At 41.4% G+C, this 12186-nt stretch overlaps 2 protein-coding genes across 7 annotated transcripts in view; one reads left to right on the top strand and one right to left on the bottom strand.

The window, feature by feature from the left end:
* LOC129194311 (hepatitis A virus cellular receptor 1 homolog) overlaps positions 1–12186 on the bottom strand; it is a 286203-nt gene that overhangs the window by 143461 nt on the left and 130556 nt on the right. The gene's annotated exons all lie outside the window — the stretch shown is intronic.
* ttc7a (tetratricopeptide repeat domain 7A) overlaps positions 1–12186 on the top strand; it is a 75502-nt gene that overhangs the window by 22079 nt on the left and 41237 nt on the right. For 5 of the 6 annotated variants that reach the window (XM_054798397.1, XM_054798398.1, XM_054798399.1 and 2 more), the window contains 5 exons: positions 4124–4187; positions 4275–4412; positions 7477–7560; positions 8939–9043; positions 9869–9986. In XM_054798397.1, coding sequence (XP_054654372.1) covers positions 4124–4187; positions 4275–4412; positions 7477–7560; positions 8939–9043; positions 9869–9986 — 509 coding nt within the window. Of the gene's footprint in view, positions 1–3907; positions 3993–4123; positions 4188–4274; positions 4413–7476; positions 7561–8938; positions 9044–9868; positions 9987–12186 lie in introns of those variants that run through there. The other variant, XM_054798400.1, reaches the window with a different exon arrangement.

Genomic DNA, 12186 nt, shown 5'->3' with positions numbered 1-12186 from the left:
TGACCAACTAAAGACTAAAATCATAAGAAACCAAATTAGCCACACGTGGGTCCCAGACAACTGTTGTTTTCCCCTTACATGGTTGGGTCCCTCAATGTTCTTCTAACGTTCCCTCTAAAAAAAACAAACAAAAAAAAGAAAGAAAAGTTTGAAGACAAGAATAAATACAAAATTGCAATTTTTCTCATCACCACAAGTGATTGAAAGATTTCAAATTAATTTCATATTTTGAAAATTCACCAACTGAGACAAATAGAAGAAGCATTTTAAATTTACCGTCTGTGTGAGGCAAACTTGACTGTTTGCCAGATGGACTCCTCAAACTCTGCTTGTTTCTGGCCGGGGACATTCTTCTGACCGGTCGATACAGTACAAAGTCACAATGAAGCCAAGTTACACATCAAAACTTCATCAGTCAAGCTTGGCATGAAACTGAAGTATACAATAAACTAACACTAAGAAAGGTTAGATTGCAACTTCCTGGTCATGAAATGGTATTAAACTGGAAATGAAAAACTGAAAGCCTTTGTACCTTGCAGTGGGTCCAGAGATGTATACATTGGTGTCTAAGACGTCTCCAATCCCGGGTGACTGGCTACTTGGTAAACCGGTTGTTGAAAAGATGTATCAGGGTGCGTGGTGTTGACTCGTCTGAAAATAGATATGGATGTTGTTCAGTTCTTTATGGTCGACATGGCACCCATGGTATTTGCAAAAGATGAATCTATGGTGTTACATGAGTCAATAAAAAAAACATACATGAAGGAGGTGGTGACATAGAAATCTGCTGGCACACAAACACATCAGTGCATTTCAATTCAATTAATTTATCTAGTGCCACATCACAACAGCAGTTATCTAATGGCACTTTACACATGGTCACATATTAAAACAGAGACCCAACTGAAACCCTGCATGAGCAAGCACTTGGCGACAGAGGCAAGGAATCAGATCAGTCACATGACATACACTAGGTGGTTCATAATGAATGTTAGCTCCAAGCTAGAAAATCTGAATTTATTGGCAATGTTCTTAAATATGTGCATAGCTGTTAATTTAGATGGCTTGCAGGCATACGCACAGTCCTGAACAACTTTGTTGATTTCTGACCACATTCATCTGGAAGGAAAGCGTGTTCAATATGTACAGTTAGGGAAAAAATATTGAATTGTAAAAATAATGTAGTCTGTACTGAAGGAGTCTTACCGTCACCAAGTCTGATGCCAACCACTTTGGGCGTCTACACTGCCTCAGTTTAGAGATGGTCACATCATCCTCCATCTTCTTCAGTCTCCTATGCCAGTTGTAGTTGTGGGTTCTTGTAGCTGGTCCCAATGTGGAAGTAGTTGAACTGCTTCTTGCACACACAGCCTTTTGCACGTTTTCCACTTCTAGCTTTGCCCTGTTTCATCGCTTTGTGTAGGCCTGTGGCCAATATCTGTAAACATGAGATTGGCCACAGGCAATCCCTGGAATGAAAATTAAAACAAAACCATATGTGCCAGGATATGCATCTCTCTGGATTGCATTGGAGCACCCAGTACAGCATGTTGTTTTGCTCAGATCACTCAATAAGTCAACGTGACAGATGCAGGCTTGACAAATATAACTATAGGTGAATTGTATTGGCTGTACAGGTACAACCATCACAAGTTGTACAGGCACTCAGTCATATCAACAACCACTACAAGTCCATCAATAAATGGGGTGCAGCGGAGTGAAAATGAAATGGCCGAGCTATGTTAACAAGTAACATACCTACCAATCAGCATTTTAGGTGGTCAATTCAAACTGGACAAAGGAATGCCAGTTACCCCCTGTGATGTACGATAGTGTAGCTCATGCCCTAAAAACACTTTTTTTTAATGCATCTGCTCCGAATACCAGCGCATTAAAAGAGAAAGCAAGGAAGTGTTTCTTTGGTCATGCATTTACTCTGTTATCAACGAGCGGTCACGAGAGTGCCGCCGCAGCGCACCTCCACAAGCTGTGGAAGCCTGCAGCCAGTCTACGCATATAGCGGGGGTCATTTAATGAAATTGCTATGAAAACACAGCATGGTCACACTCATTTGTTAACACTACCACCTCCCTGTGAAATATGTAAACCAGGGATGTCCAAAGTGCGGCCCGCGGGCCATTTTTGGCACACATTTTTTATGAAAAAAACTAAACTAAGAATTTACCTTAAATATATGGATTAAAGCCTTTACAAAAAAAATAAAACGTGTACATCATGGCCAATTATGCAAAATCGACAAGTCACAAACAAAGAACAAGATACTAAAAACATTATAAAAGAGTCTCGATTAGTTTGCTGTTGGTAGCAGTTTTTAAGGATTTCATGCTTTATTTTATGTCACTTATAGATGTCACATAGGCTACAAGAACATGTGGAATTCTCTTTTTTTGTGTGTATATGATCATTTTGATGATGGTTATCTATCCAGTGTAAAGACAACATGGCACACACATATAGGCAAAAGGTTAAGGAGAGGTGTCCCCTTCCGTCCTGATGACTTGTATGGAGGCTGCAGTGTGTGGGATGGGTTGGCCAAACCTGTTAAAAAAAATGGTTTAACTGGTTTGCCCTTCTCACATCCCCCTCAATGTGGGCACCTCTCTTTAAGGTCTTCTAAGGCTCAGAAGGTCTTTGATGGCACTTGTTATCCAGGGCTTGTTGTTGACAAAGCAGCGTACTGTCCTTATATAAATAATGAATATCCATCCATCCATCCATTTTCTATACCGCTTCTCCTCATTAGGGTCGCGGGAGTATGCTGGAGCCTATCCCAGCTGACTTCGAGCGACAGGCAGGGTACACCATGGATTGGTCACCAGCCAATCGCAGGGCACATATAGACAAACAACCATTCTAAATAATGAATATAATTAATTAAATATAATCTTTCATCTTGGCAGTCAAATTCATTCATTCATTCAGCAGAACACACAGCAAAACAATACCCCGCTAGCTTTTTCTCTCTATGGAGCGACAGCAGTGACACGTTAGCCTACCAAAAAAGTCATTAATCTCCGTCCTCATCTTCCTCCTGGGAACTAAAACGACTAAGGTCATCCTGTTCCTTAACTATTAAACATCCTCGTAATTCCTTCATCACACACCTTGTCAGTCTCTCTGCCTTTCACTGCCGCTGACGGTGTTGCATTCGTCTCGAGGCAAATTAGCCCTTTGGCTTGAGGTGTCCTCTTCGTCGCGCAGTAGTCCAGCCTTTCGAAACTTGTTGGTGATAGTGTAGCGTTCGAGGTGTAGGGCATCTAAAGTCACACTTTGACAGAAGCTGACAAACTTGAACTCTTTTGGAGTGGACTTGCTGGCTCCGTTTATTCAAAACGTGAGCACAGCATATCACAACACCAGTCGCCTTTATATGACATCTTCCATCATCATCCCACCTTCCAGGCATGACCAATCAACCTACACTAACTGAAAGTGTTACAATAGTGATGGTTACTTACTTATTACGTACTGATATCGATATCAAGGATCTGGATGTCGTTTCAGTCGACCACGACTACACAGAAAGTTAAATCGCTAGTCAGCATGCTCATTCTCAGGAAAACACTTTCCCCTAGCGTGTTGGTAGAGAATTGCAAGTCACCATTACCCATTCAAATCTCATTACAAATACATGTCCCGTTATATCCGTAGTCACAGCAACCTGTCTAATCCTGTCCACGGTTTGATAAAATCATCTCATGTTTTTAGATTAGAGGAAGAGGAGGGACACAAGTAAAGCTGAGGAATAACTGCTATTGTGCTGTCAATTAATTGCTTCTTTTAAAAGGCCCCAATGATATCTGGTAAACATGTCCCATAATAGGACTGTGAAGAAAGTGATCAGTACTGCAAACACTGCATGTGTGTGTGTGCGTGTGTGTGTGTGTGTGTATGGGTTTGTGAGAAAGACGTGAGAACATGCTGTGTAGAGATGATACTCCTAAGGTGGTCTGTGTTGGATTACACACCAGGTGAGTCCGAAACCTGACACCTCTGGCAAAGTGGCACACTGACTGTGAAGGCTTAAGTCAATGATATGTGTGTGTTGACAAGACAAAGACAGCCTTCCAATAGTGTCTTGTGTCTCTTTTTTTCAATGCAGTTGCTTCTGTCCCCAGGACGTGGTAGAAGAGGCTGTGTTACTGCTTCTCATTACCGAGTCCATGGTGAGACATAAACACGCATACTGAAATGCATAGGCAAACAGCTGTTTCCTCCTCTTCATCACGCTAAATATCTTTTTGTCCATGCAGGCCAGTGGTGATGCAGTCATCAGCCGGCAGCCAGACCAGGCTGAGGCGCGCCAGACCACTATGCAGGATTCGGTCTCAGTCTACGACTTGCTCACTATCGGCATGGCCAGGAGGGGGCAGTACACCATGTTGTCTGAGGTGGGTGAGACACACTCACCACCATGCTGCAGGTCTGGGTGGTGTCGAGCAAATGAGTGAGAGATGTGTTAGGGGCAGCATTGTCTTGGCTAAAGCTGTTAATGATCGCCCCCATCAGCCGACAGTAAGGGGATTACATGTCTCCTTCCCTTTGTTTCTACTTCCTATCCCTTTTTTCACGCCATCCCCCAGCCTAGGTCACACTTGGATCTTCTACTCTAACTTTAACCTTGCTTAATCTCATTTTTCCTTGTATTGTGACCTCTGTACTCTTGTAATTGTTACATTATTTTGTGATATGTTTTACACTTAACATGTTGGCTATTAGTTTAAATGAATTAATTGAAACAGGGACTAGCTTTCTACCCATTTTTCCACAAACAAGCATACTGTATCATGGGTTCAGCAAAACCGAGCTTTTCTGTTCTTCTACCTCATTTTTATGAAAGTGGAACTGTTTTCTAAGACAAGGCAAAAATATTCTGTTTTTGTTTTTTTAATGACAGTCTTAAAATACCATAAACCTGCAGTGTCTGCAGGACCTTGGTTAGTGTCATTAATCGGTTCCATGGTTAGTTTCATTAATCGGTTCCAGATGATCCGACTCTAACCAAAACGCACTCTAATCGAATCCATTTTTCCCATAAGAAATCATGTAAATCCAAAAATGTTAGTTTCACAATTATAGTGTTACATGCAGAATACAATTTAAATGCATAAAATACATATAAATGTCAATTGAGAGAGATAAATTAACATTTAAGGTTACTTTTACCTTCATTGAAGATGACCGCGACTGCGAAAAGGGAATTTCCACAAAGTAGGATTTAATATTAATAAATGAAATAATTTTGTAGTTAGAGTGTAGGAAACCTGTTTATGACTTTCTAAATACAATTTTTTACCATTGTAGACATGAAATAACACCCCTATAGTCAAACTTTACACTGCCATTATTTTTGGTTTACACCACATCTGACTAAAAGAAACGCTGACATTGCCAGACAAGCACGACTAAGGAGGAAGCAGGGTTTGATACAATCAACATGGACAAGTAACTGTAAAATCTTCATAATGATGAATGGACCTCCAGAAGAAGCCAAAGTAATGATTATTAAAGACATCACAGATCTGCAAAAGTACCAGAGGAATCAACCCACGAGAGATCAGTAACCAGTCAAACATATAAAACATCAAATAGATATTAGAGACAATTGGGCCTTACTACACATATCTTGGATAACGATATACTGTACATCCGCAGACAAACGTCTTCGCACATATTAGACACATTGCTCAACTGTAATGCGCATCACTGCAGGAACACAAGAGATGCTTTAAACATAGCAAGCTACTGAGCTAACTAGTTAGCCTCCAATTTGTTTATTCTAAACTTAAGAAAGGGTTTCAACCGGAGTGAAGAAGAAGGACCAAGTAAGAGGACAATGCCTTACTTACTTCCACACGGAATGGGAGGAGAGCTTTTTTTCCACTCTATCATGTTGCTGATAGTCCATAGTCGATCAAGAAACAGCGGCCATTTATTAATTAATTAGTTCTTGAAAACCTGCAATAGAGTGAGGGAGCGATGTTTGAACGGCAGTGTAGCAGTGTATATTTTGGGGTGCGATTTACCACATTCAAAACAACATGTAATTATGTCAACAAAAGCCTCCAAACTTGCCATTTTGTATATTCTGAATTCTTAATTCTCTTCTCCTTGGTTTGTTTACCCGCACACACAAGTAAAACCACTTCTGGGTGAACTCGACGTACTGTAATGGAATCACAAAAATCAACATTATATGCTTATTATTCATTTTCTTCAAATTTGATTTCATTCAGAAATGTAAAATAATCCAAAACAAATGAACGAATGATGCGCAGATGTGCTGTTGTTCTGTGCCACTGACTGGTCTAAAGGAAAGAGCATGATTGTTAGAAAGTACGGAAAACGTGAGAAGCTGAACTGAACCAAAATTTGAAAAAAGTAGAGACAAGACATACAAAAAGTACAAAATAATCTAACCAGAAGGAAGTGAATTTATCCAGATGCATGCGCCCACGGTCCACCGGAGCGGCGGCCACTCGTGCCTTTTAAGCAGCTGCGGGCCCATTAGAATCACTTGGGACCTGTCAGCTGATGATCAACTGGAGAGAAAAAGAGTAGAGGCACAGCCAAACAACGGCTCAGGGATCGTAACAGCCGTTTTAGAATGCTAAAATTGTAAATATTTCGATTAGTTTTGATGTTAGAGTGCTGACAAGTTGTTTAAACAACATGCATCAGTTTACTAGTTGTCTCTTTTATTGTGTCCAATTTGGCTGAACTGCATGCTAACCTTTTAACCGGAGGTGAATTTGGGATTGGTCATAGAGAAGCATTTGTTTGCACTTCCATGGTGATGGCTTTCCTTTTCTTTGGCACACTGCCGTTTGGGAGGCATAGTGAAAAGTCCAAAAAGTGAACTAATAAGCGATGTTATTCTTCCTCAGTGTGGCTGAGCAGGCACACATTGTATTCTTCCACCCAGCACACTGTGCTCTGCGTGGTGTATTCTCCCACCGTTTATAGATCAAAATGTATTTTACGTTTACGTTGTAACAACACAGAGCGGCGTACACCGAGGATCACCTGTGCTGTACTGCAAGACGACTTTTTCTGCACCTTCAACGGTCAAATGAGTTTTGAATAGTTTGCTGTCATTTAATGAAAATATGAGACAGACCTTTTCTGCTGTCTAGCTGACTGACAACATCTGGCTGAGCTGCACTGCCTTGCACCCCCCTTCTCATCCACACACATCAGTCACATCATTATGGACTGAAATAGTGCAGAGTGGGTAGTGATGGTGACTGACAGCCATTTCAAGAAAGAAAAATGTGCCAAACCAGAGAAGCCACCGGATTTAGCAACCCTATAAATGAGACAAAAAGGAATGTGTTTAGGTTCATAATACTGATCATCTTATAAGGACGTTTGTGACATCAGTGCGCAGAGCATGCATGACATCAGCTTTTTAAACATTCAACTATTGTCACCAGTCTGCATTTATACTTGCAGTGTCTGGAACGGGCAATGAGGTTTTCATTCAACGAGTTCCACCTCTGGCACCAGCTGGGCTTGTCACTCATGGCGTCTGGGAAGGTGAGGTCATTTCCCCTTAAATGCCATCAACAGCCGCTTCTTACATTCACGGTGTCGCTGCAGAAACATGCAGCGCATGGTTACACAAAGGGTTGAGGCATTGATAACAATCAATTATACAAAATACCCCTGTATAACGTCTCTTGATACACTTGATACACAACCATAAATTGCATAAACTGTCTTGGAATGTTGATTATGATTATTAAATGGTGTAGAATATCGTTGTCGTTTTGACATAACAACTTGAATGAATAGTGGTTACGATAAGGGAAATTGCATAGATCCTCCATGTTGCTTGTCTCCCTCAGTGTGTGTGTGTGTGTGTGCACGAGTGTGTGTGTGTGACAGAAAAATTGATCTGGGTTCCACTAAAAAGTGACGCTGATCAATGAGGGTTCTAGAAATAGGCTGGTCCCAAGAAGGAGAAGGGGCCGCATCAGTGTCGTCAGTTCCGCTTCTATTTAGGGCCAGACTGTTGTGTGCAAATGGGCTCATGCGAGCACAAGTGCATTTGCACATAGTCCATTATTGACCTGGCATACATTTAGTTGGTTTTAAATTGGTCGAACAAGGCTTAACGTATTAATTATTCATGTATTTTGCAGCTACATGATCACTGACTGTTGCATATACTGCAGATCCCCGCTTTTCACAGGTGTTATGTCCGGGCTTAATGTTGATGCTCTTCTCTGATTTCAGATCAGCAGATCTGCTTCTTCCTACTTATTTTTGGACATGTGTAATTGGCGAATTGTAACAAAGTATTCCAATGTAACCTGTATGCATGTTTGACATAAATTAAACCGTACCATACCATACATTTGTACATTCAGCTCCAGAACCCTTCCCTTCTTGCTTCAGTTGCCATTGTTCACTGGCGAAACAATCCAAAGGCCTTAATATGCCTCACGCACTTATTACACACATTTAAAGTATAAAATGTGTAGGAAACGATCGATGACTGTCACAGCTCGTGCTTCTGTAGCCACATAAACTCAGTACACAACTATGGCGTGTTCAAAGACCACCGAACAAAGTGCAAAACATCATCAGTGACACATAAACATGTAACAATTGTCCGCTTCATAATAGCGGTACATGTATGTACTGCATTTTACCTGTATTGATTAATTAATTCATAATAATAGTACATGATGATAATAGTATTGATTGTTTATTTCTATTAATTAATGGTTACCAACTTTTAGTGAATGAAATGTGTTTTTTGTGGTAAAAAAAAGCCTTTTTTGGAGGAAAAAAAAATCTTTTTTGACCAAAAATCTGCAAAGCTGGGAATGTCCACTGTACATGACTCACAATGTGTGTGTGTGTGTGTGTGTGTGTGTGTGTGTGTGTGTGTGTGTGTGTGTTTCAGGCTGTCGGTGCTGTTTCTGTTTTTAAGGAATGTGCCAGGATGAGACCAGAGGACCCTTCATTGCCCCTGTTGGCTGCCAAAGTTTGCATTGGTCATCTGCATTGGGTAAAAAGAACAGTCAACAAATGAATACTGTAAACATGAATTCATGCAAAGAACCCACTCAAAGTACAGTTAAGATTTGTTTCACTATTTTTTCTCTTATCTTTTTCAGATAGTTTGCTGTTAGCATATTCCTTGTGTTGCCAATGTTATCATGACATGCAGACCATTCGGGCAGGCGCACATGGCCAGAATCACGGGCAGCTTGGATAGTCCTGCTGTTCATGACCTAGACAAGCTCCAGAAAGTCACATCAAAAGTGGCATTTTGGGAGGGGAGAGAAAGAATGAACAAGGGCGAGATAGAAAGATACAGAGAAAAGGACCAGATTAGAAAAGAGGAGTTAACAGGGGTGAGTGTGGAGAGCACATCTGTCAGTGGCTGGAGATCATGCTAGGCCGGAGAGACAGTAAGGAGCTTACGGTCTTAATCACAATGGGACTCAATGGTCATTGCACAGTGGCGCATTATATAAATGGGCCACCATTATCCACCACGCACTGGAGAGTCTGGACTGTTATGCAGACGCCGCCAACAAATTTACAATGTTTTGGTCTGTTGATGCGTGCCAGAGAGCGCCACAATCGCAGCACTTAAAATCTGATGTTCCCTCGCCAATCCTATGACATCACCACGTAATTCCTGAAAAGCAGTTTTCTGCTGGTGTCCATTCCAGTAACACATTTCAGGAACCACTGAGCTAATCCTGACTCCTCCTTTGTTCTTAACACTTCACTTTAGCTCCACTTTTCTACTCATGTGCTGTGATCCACCCTCTATCCACCCCACTGTCTTCGTGAGCTAACTGTGTGTCTGTTTGTCTTCCAGTTCTCAGAAGCAGAGGCTTTGTCCCAAAGTGTTGTGTCGATGGGAGAAGGAGCTGGAGAATTTCTTCCCCGGGCCTACCTAGCTTTGGGACTCTCCTACAGTCTGCAGGCTTCTGATGGTGACGATGCACAAAATAACATTAACAAACATTACTGATTGGGTTCATTTTCAAGTCAGGCTTTGGATGCCCAAAAGGTGGTTGCATGGTTTAGCAGCCAAAAGACACTCATTAATATTGCAGAATTTCTTGGCACATGTCTGTGTTGAGTCTGCATGCTGTTTCCTACTTCGGCTTCCTCCCACATTCCAATAACATGCATGTTAGGCTAATTGGAGGCCAGTCGAAGGTGTACCCTGTCTCACACCCAATGTATACTGGGATAGGCTCCAGCTCACCCTCAGCCCCAATGAGGACAGGTTGCATAGAAATTGGATGGATGAATACTGTATACGTACAGTAAGGACAAACACAATACGTTCCAGGATGCTAGTTGAACTCCACTTCGTTCGAATTTCGAAAAAAAAAAAATCTCATTTGAGATAAAAATAGCAAATAGCAAATTTTGAGGGTCAAAATATTAATGACATATCAAAAAACATTAATGAAAAAGTAAAACTAAAACTATTTGAGTAATGTACGGGTGTTGTGATTCATGCATCTCGCTTTTTCTGTTCTTTTTCTAGAAGTAGGGGTGTCCCGATTTGATAATGACATCAGACATCAGCAAAAACAAGTATCGGATGATATAGTCCTGCATTGAAAATGTACTATACACTCCTGATCAAAATTTTGAGACCAGTTGAAAAATTGCAAGAATTTACATTTTGCACTCTTGGATCTTAAGGAGGTTCTAAGTAGAGCCTCAAAATGCAAAAAGAAAAAATGGGAGTTAGACAAACAATTTTTTGAGTAAGCAATTTATTACAAACGAGTATCAAAAGTTTAAGACCATAGCTAAAAAAAAAACAACCTAAAACATAATTAGTATCATGACACCAATAGACACTTGAAAAAGTTAGTAGGTACCCGATGGACGTAATATAGCACTTCCCCGTGTGAGAAAAACGAGCTCCAAACTAACCGCATTGCTTGTTTGTTTTAAAAACAAAATGTCACTGTGGTAAAATGTCACACTTGGACGCCGGATACGAGAAGCAAAGCGGATAATTCCAGCTAGTTAGCTGCGGATAGGTAGGCAAAGCATGCAAAGAAAGAGGCAAGAGAAGTCGAACACCAATAGGTCTGACAAGGGAGTGATCAAACACACTGCCATGGATTGGCGTAGCCTGTGTCAAGCTGTCAAACTGAAACCATTGAGATGTTACAGACTAGCCTTGATTCTTGCAGCAATACGGGACAAAGTGCGTTCCTTGTTGGCTCAATACGGGTGTTGGCAACCCTTCGTGACACAGCACGCGTGCACATTCATGTCATGCCTGTGTTGACTTGACATGAATTGTCATGTTACCGCCGCATGATGATCGTTTTTTGTGATCCGCTTTGAAATGCATTATCGGCATATGCGATCACATATTTTTTACGGAAATCATCCGATACTAATCGAGGGCCGATCTTTGGGAGCTTTCCTACCTAAAATCCCCCTAAAATAGAAATAAAATATTCAAAAAAGGAGTCAGTAATGAGTACCTGTGCCATTCTTGTTAATCACGTCAGAAATTGGTTTGGGCATGCTTGATGCTGGTGTTTCCAGGAAGCTAGTGGGAATGTTGCTCCAGGTGGTGAAGATGGAGGGCATCCACTGTCTGGAGCTGATGTCCATTTTTGTAAACTTCCCTTGCCATCCATCCCCAAATGTTCTCAATTGGATTTACAAAGATCAGTGAAACACGCAGGATGGTCCAAAAGAGTCCTGTGTCAGGCGGGCATTGTGAACTGCAGTGTTGTCCTGTTGAAAAAGCCATTCATTACCACACAGACGAGGGCCTTCAGTCATGAGGTATGCCCCCTGCAACATCTCCACATAGCCAGTTGCCGTTTGACGCCCCTGCACAACCTGAAGCTCCATTGTTCCATTGAAGGAAAAAGCACCCCAGATCATGATGGCGCCCCCTCCACTGTGCCGTGTGGAAAACATCTCAGGTGGGATCTCCTTGTCATGCCAGTAACGTTGGAAGCCATCAGGACCATCAAGGTTGCATTTTTTCTCGTCAGAGAATAAAACTTTCTTCCACCTTTCAATGTCCCATTTTTGGTGCTCTCATGAAAATTACAAACAGCAAGGAGACCTTTTTTCTTCTTAAAAGCCTTCTCTCGCAGATGCCGTCTGATGGTTATTGGACTGCACTCTGCACCAGTA

The sequence above is a fragment of the Dunckerocampus dactyliophorus genome, chromosome 14 (assembly GCF_027744805.1).
Source record: "Dunckerocampus dactyliophorus isolate RoL2022-P2 chromosome 14, RoL_Ddac_1.1, whole genome shotgun sequence".
Taxonomy (NCBI): Eukaryota; Metazoa; Chordata; class Actinopteri; order Syngnathiformes; family Syngnathidae; genus Dunckerocampus; species Dunckerocampus dactyliophorus.
The sequence above is the reverse complement of the archived record's forward strand: the minus strand, read 5'-3'. Positions and strand labels throughout refer to the sequence as shown.